Below are 14,336 nucleotides of genomic sequence, written 5' to 3' on the forward strand. Positions count from 1 at the left end.
TGGTTATCTCACCTTAGTCCCATGAACTCCACCTCAACAGTGCCCCGGATGTTATCCTGGTACGCATGCTCCAAACGCATGTTGACGTCACTTGGGTACATCACCCACTCCATATTACGTAACCATTGCCACACCACGTGCTCTCCTTCTGTAGATTGTGAAAACACCAGCATTAACAGTGATAGCATTGTTGGCCGTCTTCTGGGTCTTCCGGAAGACGGTCAGATTTTCAAGTTTACATTGACGAGTATCTATTTTTTCTGTTGGAAGACAGTCAAAATTGGAGGATGAATCAACAAAGATAATTTGGAAGACTTTCAGTAGATACCTCTGAATCCGCCCCTGTATAACCTGCTTTGGGGAGCATAATAATAATAATAATAATAATAATAATAATAATAATAATATGATAGTTGTACATTTGTACTAGTATATACAAAGTAAAATACTGCTTATGTTAGCCTTCAGAAGATATTTTCGTTCACTTATTCAGGCACGAGAATTGTAATCAATATTTACTATTGTATTATATTATAAAGTTAAATTAAGAATATAGTGTATATTTTGTTTTCCAAAATCATTAATAGACAAAAATCAACATTTTACGGGTGCTATACAATTTGAGGACCATACCTTTAAACTGAATTCCCGTAGCCCCTTCGGCAGGGTTCGGGGTGGAGTTAGGGGTTGCCTCCTCATCCCTGACCAAAATAATTAACTCAAGTAGCTTGAGAATATACATGTACTTGTTAGCAACATATCAATTCTTAACAAACTTGGCAATTTGCAAAATGGTCTAATACACATGGCCTGTATTGACAAAAAAGAAAGGGAAAAAACTTACACTATCTCCAGGTCAAAGCATCCGTCAAACCCATATCTGTAGTCGTATCCCTGCCTAGTCGGCCACATTACCTAATTTTGAATGAAACGTCTGTCTTAACAGTAATCTTTATAGAATGTTTTATGTGTACCGCACAGCTAAGCACAATTCTGCATGGAAAGCTAGTTAAATAGGTCAACGTATAAATTAACATAAAATATCGCAACACTAACTAAATTTAAACGCAAATGATATTCTTTTAAAAGTTTTCTATAAGTTCATTATCTACGTTTAATCTATGCAATTTACTCTTAAAATAGGGTTTCAGAAATAAACCATCACCATTTGAACTTTATTTGTATCAACTGCTATTTGGATATCAGTTCCCAAGGGCAAAGTAAAAGGTGCTTACATTGACCAGTCCATTTTCTTGAACTCGAAACACTACACCAACGTTTCCCTTGCCGCCATCTTGGTCTTGCCACTTCCAATCCGGACCTAAGAAAATTAAACAGTCACGTATGATTGGTTCGCTGTCCTCTAATAGTATTACTATAGTGACGAAGACGAATTAGAGCATCCAAGCGTTTATTCACCGACTGATTTTTTATAGAAATTCACAAGCAGTTTTAGTCTATTTCTCCACACTGATCACGCATTTACTTGTTTTCGTTTCATTGTATTTTGCGTAATATATAAGCAGTAATATTCCATTCTCATGTTGCATTCCACTATTCAAGACTTCCTTATTACCTAATTTCTTGACTTGATTTCAATTAAGAAAATTTAAATATTATCTTAATTTATCGTACTTAGATCATATAAAAATTCAGTTAACATGTGTCATGCACGAGCTGGAAACTTACAATTTGATTGTGAAATTAAACAATCAAATAAAGCTTAATGTGACTTTGACATTTTTCCAACTTTTCCCTACTCAAAAGATAAAGGTTTTACGCTTTGTGACTCTTCAGAAATTCTCTTACCTATTTGATTTCTCTTAATTATAACTTGTAAATAGGGAAAGCTTAAGCTATTAACTTTTCAACAATATCACACGTGGCCAAAACAAATGAAAATCTTCTTTATGTCTATTAAAAATCCCACAATTCAAACACTGGACCAAGACTGATTGTATCAAAACAATCTGGCATCAGAATCATTTATTGCTGTTACATTTACCTCGTACAACTTTGACACCAACAGCTATCAACTCGTCTGCCTTCAGCTTTCGTGGCTCATTCACTTGAAATATGTCATATTTATCTTCTTCTCCAAAACGATAATTTCTGGTCTTGCCATTAACGTCCCAGTTAACAAGGACCCATTCTGCAAATACGCATTCAATATGACTGCCACCAATATTAGTTTCAATTACACAGCAGGCATATATGTCTCATGTTTTATTTCGGAAGCTGGGTATTCATTGGGTCAAACTCAGGGAAAGAGATTAAATCAATTAATTTTATTGGCATGCTCGTATGAATAACATTGAAAATTCGTTTTACAATATAATTATGCTTGTACAAAAAGAAAGTAATGCCTGTGCAAAACGAAAGTAAAAGTTAATGTGAATTTGACCAAACAGAAATGAAAAATAAATACACGCATCATTTGTGACTTTATGTTACAAGAACGCATGACTCCTTGCAAGTATGACCAAGAAAGACTAAACAAAAGTGAAAATAAATTTAAAGAGTAGTTTCACTTGCTTCGTTTTCCATATCCGACCACGGTGCCCGGTCCACCGCCATCTTGGTTCTCCCACTTCCAGTCGGGGCCTCTCCGGACCCTTGTTCCTATTGGGAGATGAGCCTGTACTTCCGGGTCACTCTCCCTGCTGTCGTCATCTTTGTCGTTCTCCTGCAGTTCCAACATCATGTCGAACATTTCTTTCTGGAATGTTAATGAAAGAGAACCGCTATGAAGTCCAAGCGAAAAAAAATAATAATAATAAGGAAAATTGTATGTTTAGTTACTGATGTTTTACACTAACATTATTAAGATACTTTAAAGTACCGGGTACATCTCTAAAAAATGTTGTTTTTTTTTTCAGATCCGTTGTGACAGGAATGGTATTCCTAGAAATGGAAGTCCGAGGTCCCATATGACTAGTACAGGTTAGGGTTAGTTGGGGTATTGGGGTTAGTATATGGGCGAATGTAGAAAATAATTTGAAACGGACTACGATTCCTGGCGGACTTCTATTCCTGTCACACCATTAAGCTTAGGCCTATTCAGAGAGTTCCAAAGCAAATAAATCCTCCAAAGAACACTGCATCATTAAGGCAAAAACAGGATGATGTGATACCATATCAAATTCACTCATGTCGGCCTCCATGATCTCGGCGCCTTTGGTGGCCTTCATCCAGTATTCAAATGTTTTCACGTCCTGACCCACCAGCCTCTTCATGTCGTCTGTACCTGAGAGGGCAATACAAGATAACATATATATATATATATATATATAGAGAGAGAGAGAGAGAGAGAGAGAGAGAGAGAGAGAGTTATCCATGTTTTATTGCATTTGGTAATTTACACGTGGGAACGTACTCCATATAGGCCCTAGGCTACTACTAAGGGTGCTTTCCCAGAGATTTAGATCGACCTAGCTCCCTGGGGGTTCACGCTAAATTGCAGTCAGCCGAGTGGGCACCATAGTTAATTACCCCCTTACAGCTTTTAGTAGGCGGGACAGACGCTTAAGCCGGCCAAGCTCACAGTAATCTAGTGAGACTCCCCACAGGGATAGATCGATCTAAAAATCTATGGAAATGGGATGTAAGCCTAGGTGTAGAACATACATAGGCCTATGTTTGCACATGTACTGGTTCATGTTTCCATGTATATATTCTAATTATAAACTATGTGTATAAACATTATTTCTATGATGTGTTTGTTGCAATGATAAAGCTGGCCTACATTTAACGTGCGCGTACAACGTAGCACAACGTAAAGCATTTCCGTTAGAAAAACATCATTAATAACAAATTTTGTTCTGCAAAATATGAATGAGACGAACAAAGGCACTGGTGGCAGTAAGTGAAAGATAAGATAGTCGTCTTACCTTTAAATGGAGCAGCAAATCGGCACACCCATACCTAAATAAAAAAAGTATCTACGTGCTTGCAATAGGGTAAAATGCGGTGTAAAAACAAAATAGGTCTATTATTCTATTATGTAAGGGCTCATAGGCCTACTAGATGTTATAATCTGAGCATAATCTGTCCATTATTACACAGCTGGCTTCTTTTTCTTTAAAAATGAGCGAAACGTTTAAAGGCAAACCTTTTAAGGGAGACGTCAAAACAGATTCTTGGCAACAAATGATTCATAAATTAAAATAAAGATATATAGGGCCTAACTTACTCAAATAAGTGGAAAACTAACTTGATGAAAGCGTGAATAAAAGAATGAATAGATGAATGAAAACGAACTGCCAAGTGCGCTTGTTAACATAACCACTTGCGTTTTACCTTTCTTTTGTAGAACCCGCCAAGTTTCCGCCATGTGACGTCATCGTCAGCTGAAAGCAGCACACCGTTCCCAATCTTAACGACGGATGTCAGGAAATTCTAAAATTATAAAATTCTTCTCACAATTATAAATCAAAAGAAACTATCTATTTCAATGTCTACAGTTATATTTCACGCACACGATGTCGAAGAGAGGTGCATCTCTCAATAATGTATTCATCAGCCTACATGTATGTCTAAGTCTAATAAAATCTACATAGATGTTTTCAGGTTTAAGAGCGTTTATTTTCAAGAAACTGAGAGAGAGAGAGAGAGAGAGAGAGCGAGAGAGAGAAAGAGAGAGAGAGAGAAGTTCACCGTGTCAATCTTCCCCCCACAAGCAATGAAAGTGGTAGCAGCTTTATTATGGCGGTCTGTATCATCAGCGTACATCTGAAGGGCCGTCGCTGTCTTATATTTCGCCTGAAACAAAATGACGGAGAATACATATCGGCCAAAATGTTATTTAACAGGTTAATAATTGATTAATGTTCACGGTTAATTCACTCAGAGTGTCAGCTAGGGCAGCTGAAATAAACCTCTTTCTGATATGTCGGGGTGCAGTCCATGGGATCCATCTTAACCCTCAAGAGACCGAGTGGGGTCATTTACGACCCCAGCTATATGATATAATGTGCCATCTCTTTATTTTTTATTCAAATTTTCTTTCCTTGCATGAGTTTGTCAGTCTACTAATCCTACACACTTTCACAGTTTTTTGTATGGATCAACTAATTAGTGTGGCGTATACATCACAAACTCTTGTGGGGTCATTTATGACCCCAAAGAGAAGCATTGGTTTTTAAATATTAGTTTTTAAATTTTATTCAAATGTTTTGCCCACGCAACACTGACAAGGAAATGCCACATGCATGTGCTTCATGCAACCAGCCAGTGTGCTCAAAACATAGGCACAGATAAGTGGTTTGTGAAGATTAAGCTTGAAATGTTACTAATAGTGCATCGCTGAATCTAATTTCAGTGGCTTTGTTGGAACTTGTTCTCATAACCGGGTCTCTCATTTTGACGGTTACAATTTTCGGGTATTTTGGAAAACTAAATAATTCTGGCGATATCATATTATACATATATTATCAAATTGTTTGTGTGGGTTATGTTTTATACACAGATGTGGAAGTAACATACATGTTGGTTGATTGAATGTGTTCTGAGTAGTGACTTCCTTACCAGCATTAGGGTATTCCCTACTCAGCAAGTCAGCGAATTATTCTCATTGAAGTTAGCAGGATGCTATCTCAACATAAGTCAAAATATTTTTACTCAAAGTAATTTTGTAATGTTCTTTTTTCATTTAGTGTGGCAAATAAAAAGAGGAATAATTCTGCAAGTGGAAACTGACAAGGACTGTCTAAATACCGGTGTAATGTTGTTCTTAAAATCTGTGCTTTGTTATTTCATGTAATATAAGTATTATTACCAAATACTTTTTACATTAGATCATTATAAAATACTTGTCTTAAATCCTGGGAGTAGTATAGGTGTGATAAACCCTCAACAGCCTTTTATAATAAGGATCCCTGTACAGAGCACAATGGGGTCATAGATGACCCCACTTGGTCATTTCAGGCAGTAAAATAGCTTGGTCTCTTGAGGGTTAAACTGGGAAAGGTGAAGGGGCAAAAATCTGCTGGGGCACATGCGCACGCACACATAACAGGGTATACAGTTTGTTTCTCATGGCGCATATTTTCACAAATATGACACTTTTTAACAAAAAAAATTGACATTCTGTTCGCCGGAAGAAGCCCGCCGCACTCACCGTGGTGGACCCAAATGGTACATCTTCCGCCCCGACGTCGTTCTCATCACTAGGGTGACCGTCTGTAAACACCAAGATACGGGCCGAAACCTTCCTCCCGGATACCACCAACTGACCAGCTGACCAAGGAGATAGAACACATATTTCATAATAAAGAAGGGACGTATTGTGAGGAGCGATGACCACGTTATGACTGTGGTTGTGACGCCAGTTTCACCATATTAACGTCGTCAAAATGACGGTAGTCGTTTAATTAAACTTAATTAAATTTAATTCAAATCCAGTTAAATATCTGGCTAAATCTTGAATTAAACTTACCGGATATATAATTTTCATCTATACAGTGTAGATCTTAATCAAGAGCAAAAATACAATGTTTACAAACAGTCAACTCATAGAAAATGGGACACCGAGCTCGTATATTAAATCCTTAATTACTGGTTTCTCTATCTAAAAGGTAATACTCACAGTTTCTCTGAATTTCCCGCTGTGCCTCTAATATCCCGGGGACAAGAGGTGACATTCCTTGGGGTTGGATATTTTCTGGAAAAAACCAACAGACGCATTCTAAGTGATATGCTATGGTTGCTATGGTAAGACGGGGTAAGTATCATAATGGTAGAAAATCGGTTGTCGAATAATTTATCTAAAGGAATCCTACTTTGACAAAAATCAACATGTGCCTTTGTAAAACAAATAAGATGTTTCACTAACAACTGACTGCACTGCACTCTTGTCAAAAAGTTTTGCCAAAGACTTCACGTCTATCAATAATGAGGTCAAATAATCATCTATAGTATCATTGGTTTGATGAACTTAAGAATGAAAAAAGTCACACATGAAAGCAAACATACACTCTCTCCCTCGCACACACATGCACGCACACACAAACACACACACAGAGAGAGAGAGAGAGAGAGAGAGAGAGAGGAGGGTAAGATGTACCCAATGCACGTCTTATCTGGTAGTAATCAGTGGTAAGAGGCACTACAGTCGCCGCAATTTCTCCCCCAAATGTCACCAAAGCCACGTCCTCTTCAAACTCGTAGATGTTGTTTGCATATTCCATGTCTGAGAACAGAAAATTATAACTAGCATCACACATATATCTGATGCAAATAAACAGAAATGAAAAATTATACAGAATCCAATCTAACCAATTTTACACAATGCTCAACAAATTAAATGAAATTGTTTATAGAGTCGCCAGTTAATTATATAAATTTCATCTTTATTAAAAGGGGAAATCCATGTTCATGTAATGGTTTCCAAACTGACATATTTCTTAGCAAAACACGTAACGCTTGGTTTCATGTCTTACCAAATCTACCGGTACCTTTCGTGAAGTGAGGCAAGTAAAATCAACTGTACAAAAAAAGAAAAAATTCGCCAACTGGGACTGACAATGGACCAGTTCTTAATATTTCCAACTTTCGAGAAAGTTCCAAAATCTTTAATTAAATTAAAACTTCAAAATAAGTGCTAAATTTCACTTTTAAATTTTGGTACTAGTATTATTCTAAGTTTTCGGAATTGCCCCTGTTATACTGCATGCATAATCTGATCTTGGTTAATCTTTCAAGACAAGGCTGGCATCATGTACCGTCCAGCATCTGGTTAATCCCTCTCTTCAGTCGAGTGAAGGGCTCTCCCTGCATACTGCCAGAGACGTCCACACACAACACAGTGTCCAGACCGCTTGTCTTCCTCTTACTCCATCCTGGGGGACGACACAATAAATGAATAAATAAATAAATGTGTGGGTGTGTGTGGTTACAAAAAGTGGACGCGTTTCGTTCATTAGACTACAGTCATTTTTCGTCAACAATTAGACTAGTTAAATCTTCTCTTGCCGTCCAACCCTCCATCCTCTCTCTCTCTCTCTCTCTCACACAAACACACACACACACACACACACACACACTTACTTCCCGTTCTTGGATTAGTTATTGGTTTCGATACACTGGGCGGCGGCGTTTCTTTCTGCTTATCGTCCGTGTTCGGAATTGTCTGTGCTTTTGTTGTTTGTTCTAACGTCTGCTCGAGGGGCAGTCCAGGCTCGGTCTCGAAGTGATCTTCATTTAGAATTGGGTCGGCAGCACTAGCTTTTTTTGAAGGAACACCATATCCTTCCGCACCGTTTGGTTTGATGTTTTCACTTTGATGTCCACCAGATTTACAAAATAACCTGTTAGTTAACCGCTCTAAATCAACTATGAGATTTTGTTTTTCAATGTATTGAGGGAGGTCATCAAAAAACTTTTGCCAAGACTCCAAATCCTCTAATAACTTGGCTTTTTCTGATTCAAGCGTTTTAATTTTAGCAGTTGCATTTTTCAATTGTTCATTTGCCTTCTCAAGATGTCGCGTTTTTCTCCCCAGCTCTAACGCCATACATCTTTGGCCCGCGGTCACTTTAAATTTTCCTACATCCTCGGCTAGAACCTCAAATGCTAATGTTGTTAGCTCTGCCTCCTCAACACTTTGTTGAAGTTTTTCAACCTTCTCCATCTCTGCTTCTAGTTGTGACCTGAGCGTTTGTACAGTAGTTCCTTCAGTCTGTTCTCCAAGAGCGTTGGTAAGTTTCACAACTTCACTTTGCAGTGCCGCGATTTCATGCTCCTTTTCTTGCATTGCTCCAGCACTTCGGTTGCACCTTTGGCGAAGATCGTTCAACTCCATTTCCTTCTGTAGAATTTTACCATTGGTTTCTCCGAGGACATTAGAAAGGCGTTCGAACTCGCCATCCCTTCGTATCCGCTCATGTTTATTATTTTCAATTTCCTGATTGCAATCATCGAGTTGTTTCTGCAGGGAAGCAACTTGCTTCTCCCTAGCCTGCAAGTATCTCTCTATCCGTTCGCGCTTGAGTTCATCTAAGTTTTTATTTTCATTACGAAAAGCATGCATTTTTGTCACAACATCAAAACGCCCATCCTCAAACGCCCAAAGAGAAACGTCTTTTGATGTGGGGACGTTTGAAGGTAAGGCACGGTTGGAATCCAATAATGCCGCCACTTTGAGGGCGGAAGGGGGGTTATCTTTCCGTGGACCGTGGTCGACAAAGTCGTCTCTACAGCCGTCTAAGAATTTACCTGTGGGGAAATTAAAGTATGATCAATTCATTTAAATACTACATATAATGCAACAAAAGTTACCAAGCATATATATTTGAAATATAAAATATTCTTTTAAAAAGATAACATTTTATCACAGTATTCATTATGATACAATGACAAAATGAGTCACGGAATAAACCTTGGTTCACAAAGACTGTCAAATTCATTGTCTCCGATTTAAGATCTTGCTGCTGGAATTATCACATAAATTAGTAAAAGAAGAAATGCTTACCCCCTAAAAGCGTTCGTCCCTTCAGGTACTCTGCCCACGTCATAGGCGTAGTTATGTCCAGTGTCAACCTAAGCCCGGGAACAAGATGGCGGATATCGTCTGTCAGCAGGATCGACTCCAAATGTCTTTTCAACGGGGAGTCCCGCCCACGTGACCACTGCCAGAACGCGTCCAGTTGGTCCAAGTCCCCAAACTTCAGGTCAAAGATGAGACTTCCCTGGGAAATGGAATCAACTTGCAGGGGAGTTGTTAACCTGGCCAAAGAATAGGCGACCTCCTTCTGTCTCGTCTGGTCGTTCAGGATGTTGCTCTGAAGCACAGATTCCGCCGTGGCCAGCTGCCTTTGTACAGTGTCGCTATGAGGCCCTTGCACCTCGGTGGTAGGACGTACTTCCAATTGCCCGTAGACATAACCTAGGATGGAAATACATCCATGTAATTAGTCTTGCTATGTCTACAATCACCTTTAAGAAATATAATCCAGATGGCATGACCTATGATCTTATTTTCCTAACGAACATTTATGTTGGTTTTAGCAAATCATTAATGAGTTTGACATTTAGGTTAGATTCTATATCCCTAGTCCCGGGGAGGTAAGAAGAAGAAGAAGAAGAAGAAGAAGGAGAAGAAGAAAAAAAAAGAAGCATGTTTGGCGTACTTTTCTTTCCCTCCAGTGCCTCGACAATGAAACCGCTTCCCGTCTTGGTGAGTGCTCGTTTAAGAGACGCAAACGCGCGTGCACCTCGCTTACGTAATATTTGTATCAAAAAATGTGTGTTTTTCTCGAGGTTTGATTTTTTACTCTCAAGGACTTCGCGGTCCGACTCCACTAGAACAGCGTCTTCGTACAAGTAGGGATACAGTGGCGACATCCGTAAGTTCTCAACAAGAAACACAAAGTTATTCTGTATAATATCCCTTTGCCACTGTGTCATGGAACCTGGAAAGAAATAGATGTCGCTACAATCAAGGAACAAGACAGCATATTTTGATGTAATATACCAGAGAAAGGTTTATTAGGGAACCGTGATGCCATTGCTACATTTAAAACCAGGCGGTGAATGTCACACAAATGAGGTGGAAAAAGATAAGCAGAAGTACAATCTAACAAATTCTAAAATGAATCCAATTTATTAAATGTCCCAAAAACTTTATTTTGTTTCTTTTATATGAGACCATGAAATGATTATGTAACCTAGTTTCGTATTCAGCTATCACAACTGCTATCTTTATCACTAAGCATATCACATCATTTCGTGGAACACTGGCTAATACACAATACATCAATACAAGGGATCACCAGATAAACCAGCAGTCTTAGGGCTCATTTCTAATGAAACTATTGTTTTACATAGATCGACCCTAGTCCAAGGGGACTCTTGCTAAACGCAATCAGATTAGAGCTCATCACGCCTCCTTATGAGTAGAATACAGAAACGCTGGTTAGTATTTGAGTACGTGGAAAACAAGAGGAGGCGAGTTAATCTGTTTATCTGATTTGAATTCGGGCTTGGGTCGATCTACGTAGAACGACAGTTTCTTTGTGAATGGGCCCTTATGCTATCTCGAATGATCCACACTGGGATTTCCAACAGAAAGAACAGCTAGAACACACACGTAGAAGCTGGTGGGAAGTATTCTTTATTTCACAAAAGATTCAAGCTGTTGATTCCAGAAATTCTGTTCACATGTTCTAACCTGATTGTTCCTCAAGGGGTGTCTCGTCAACAGGTGGCGCCAGCGTGGTTGGAGCTGGGTTCAACTGTTGGTTGCTTTCAACGGGAACTCTTGAATAAAAAATAGGTTCCATGAAATCCACTACTTAATTTACCCTCGATCTTACAATCAATATAGCCCAATTTCTTTTCTGTATGACTTTCGAACAATGTTTGAATAAAGGAAAATGTCGATAATTGGTTATCTCATAGCTAGTCCGAGAATCAAATATGACGACCCACTACAAAGCTTGCCGTCTAATCCACTAATTGACACTGAATAGATTCCCTGTGGGGAATTATTCAAGTGGGTTAGCCATCTTTGACCCTCGGACTAGTTAGTCCCCTATTCTGTATGGGCCCTATGGTGAATGCTTATAGAGGGGAAACAACAACTGGTAGTTCTTTAATGGTCTTTGATATGACCGGACCATAGGCATCGAGCCCCCCACCCCCTCCTTAAACAGAGGGCTCGCAAGCATGCATTACGTCTTTCTCTAGTAATATCCCATATTTGGTCTTTGTTTGTGTTAATACCTTACAGGTGATACATTTAAAGTCAGCATAACATGATCGTCTGGTGCTCTTTATTTGATGCATTTGCTTGTTCCTGTTAGCCAAACCAAGTCATTTCAAACGAAAGGTAGATTAAACAATCAGATAAAAAAAATTCCAATGCTTACGATGAGACCCCGGAGACTTGTACCCGGTCTACTGGCGTAGCTGGATCATCACTCCGTCTACTAGATGGCGCTGTGGTTTTTAAGGACGTTTCTTCCCCTAAATTCTCATCCCCACTCGCAGTTGCTGTTGCCGACTTTAATAAGATGAAACAATCCACTTAATAATCAACTTAATCAACTATTTTTAGCAAATGTCCATATGTAATGTTGGGGATTAAACCGTCGTGAAATTTAAGCATAAATATAAGCTATTTGCTTTTTTCATAATGGCATGTTGTATTTTTTAAAAGTAAACATAAACGCGATATTCTGTTGATTTATTAACCCAAAAAAAAAACTCCCTATACGTGGTAATTAAAACCCCCAAAATCCATTCATATATCTTCATGTATTCATTCATATCTCTTGAATATATATAAAAATCACCGATTTACCGAGTAATTGGGTAACACGTCTGGATTTGGGGCAGTTAGCTCGGTGTCAGATAGCTTTGATTCATCGGTGGATATCTGTTGCCCAAACTGGGGTTTCATCACCTCAGCTACAACAAAAGTGAAAAGGATGATGTCAAAGGAAAGTGCAACCACACGGCAGTGACGCACCCACCTTGTGTAATAATTTCAGTACTAATTCATAGTCTATAAATTTTTAATTTGTTTTTTCTTTCATATTGAAGAATTACTGAAGTATAAAACAAGAAAATCTGAGCGTGGCTAAAGTAAATCAAAGAGACTTTTTTGTGGTTTGACCCTCATAAATACATGTAATCATACGTATAACCAATTTATATTGGTAGCTTAATACAAATGTTCAATGGCAGTCCAAATTATAGTATAATTAACTGTGTATTTCTTCTGAAACAACAAAAAAGAAATAAAAAGAAAATATGACTTAATTTATTAATTACATAATTAATACATAAATAAATAACAGCTTTTTTTTCTAAAATCCGATGCTATTTTATTTCCCCTGGACTGATCAGGTTTACCTCTGCCTCCGATGGAATCCAACATATCAGAGCGTGTTGAGGCGAGGGATTCGCACTGCTCAATGTCGAACGCTTGCCATCCGTTTATAACCAGAGCCATAGACGCCAGTTTGTCCTCGTGCTCCTGAAGCCTGGACAGAACGCTTTTGTCGAGGGACGCCCCGGCTGACGCCTGGAGAGCCGCGTCTATCTTTTCGTCCATTGCCTTCATTGCTTCACCCAGATGTTTGATCTGTTGCATGGTTTCGGATAGTTCATTAAATTTTCCCGTCACCGTAGTATTGAGAAGTTTTATGTCGTTCCTCAGGTCGCTGATGTCATATCCCTGGTACTGACCCTGGAAATAAAACAAAATTTAAAAAAAATGCATTAAGACATATCATAAGTACTGTATTCATTTGTAATAATGGAAAGTAGAAGTATTAATAGAATATTCACCTTTGTCAATATTATGTTAGACAACAAAATGTGATAATTTTTATCATTTTTCATTAATTAATTAATCTGTTTATTTATTTATTTATCATTTGTTTATTTATTTATTCAATCAAGTCAATTCAATTTAATTTCAATTTAAGTCAATCTATCATTAATTCCTTTAAGAAATTAATGCAATTAATGGATGATAATCATCACTAAATAGGTGAATGATTGCCCTCTGCCTTGACTTCTGACCTCTAGGTTGACCTCTGACCTTTGTGCTTATCTCATTTACTCACCTCATATCCATAGTAACCAAAGTCGCCTTGGTAACCGGCAAATCCCTGGTAGTCGATATTAGGACCAAAAGGCATAGCTTGCACATTGCCCTCCTGACCATACTGATAGTAACCCTGGGGCGGTACTGGTGGGTAACCTATGTGGGTTGTGTTGGGATCTACAGGAAACTGTCAAAATATTAATAAATTAATTAACACCCATAAATAAATAAATAAATAAATAAATAAATAAATAAATAAATAAATAACGGTGAGTTAACATGTATTTCTTACAAGCAAGTTGAATCAATTAAAATGTTAGTCCCTATAATATCAATTGAGAACGTTACCCCTGGTAGGTTTTAACGCTAGGTCCTGTTAATTGTCAAAATAATTCTCGTCTTTAAAAACGTTGACAAACAAATAATTTTGTCAGGCTAAATGGTGTGGTACCACGGTGATATGCCTCCCCCACCCTCCCCCCACCGCTGACCCCACTACAATAGTGGATATTTATTTAGGAAAAAAAATTTTTTCTCCTCGTCCCTCCCCCCCCCTACCCCCAATCTACCTATACAAACATTACACATCACTCTAAGCTACACTTTAATCGTTATCAATAAAGTTTTAACGATATCGACCTGTTGTTCAGGCGCCCGGTCGCCGCGACCTCTTCTTCCCTCCATAGCGAACAACAGCGCCTCCTTTTGGCAGTTCAATTAAGTTCCTGAATCAACAAAAAAGGCACATAAGTAAAATCTGAAGTCTTACATTCACTCGTCA

At 38.3% G+C, this 14,336-nt stretch overlaps 1 protein-coding gene across 3 annotated transcripts in view; it reads right to left on the bottom strand.

Moving 5' to 3' along the window:
- LOC106157515 (uncharacterized) overlaps positions 1–14,336 on the bottom strand; it is a 33,357-nt gene that overhangs the window by 18,163 nt on the left and 858 nt on the right. The window contains exons 2-24 of one of the 3 annotated variants that reach the window (XM_087017502.1): positions 14,195–14,280; positions 13,575–13,742; positions 12,856–13,192; positions 12,302–12,408; positions 11,868–12,001; positions 11,168–11,256; positions 10,128–10,409; positions 9,470–9,883; positions 8,047–9,213; positions 7,722–7,838; positions 7,064–7,189; positions 6,587–6,661; positions 6,119–6,237; positions 4,657–4,761; positions 4,300–4,398; positions 3,891–3,924; positions 3,135–3,247; positions 2,536–2,719; positions 2,006–2,152; positions 1,236–1,321; positions 845–915; positions 634–701; positions 13–148 (exon numbers count right to left, since the gene is read on the bottom strand). In XM_087017502.1, the coding sequence (XP_086873628.1) occupies positions 13–148; positions 634–701; positions 845–915; positions 1,236–1,321; positions 2,006–2,152; positions 2,536–2,719; positions 3,135–3,247; positions 3,891–3,924; positions 4,300–4,398; positions 4,657–4,761; positions 6,119–6,237; positions 6,587–6,661; positions 7,064–7,189; positions 7,722–7,838; positions 8,047–9,213; positions 9,470–9,883; positions 10,128–10,409; positions 11,168–11,256; positions 11,868–12,001; positions 12,302–12,408; positions 12,856–13,192; positions 13,575–13,742; positions 14,195–14,239 (4,223 nt within the window). In that variant the 5' untranslated portion in view covers positions 14,240–14,280. Of the gene's footprint in view, positions 1–12; positions 149–633; positions 702–844; positions 916–1,235; positions 1,322–2,005; positions 2,153–2,535; positions 2,720–3,134; positions 3,248–3,890; positions 3,925–4,299; positions 4,399–4,656; positions 4,762–6,118; positions 6,238–6,586; positions 6,662–7,063; positions 7,190–7,721; positions 7,839–8,046; positions 9,214–9,469; positions 9,884–10,127; positions 10,410–11,167; positions 11,257–11,867; positions 12,002–12,301; positions 12,409–12,855; positions 13,193–13,574; positions 13,743–14,194; positions 14,281–14,336 lie in introns of those variants that run through there. The other 2 variants (XM_087017501.1, XM_087017503.1) reach the window with 2 other exon arrangements.

The sequence above is a fragment of the Lingula anatina genome, chromosome 7 (assembly GCF_051362555.1).
Source record: "Lingula anatina isolate TDL-2025a chromosome 7, LinAna3.0, whole genome shotgun sequence".
In the NCBI taxonomy this organism is placed as follows: domain Eukaryota; kingdom Metazoa; phylum Brachiopoda; class Lingulata; order Lingulida; family Lingulidae; genus Lingula; species Lingula anatina.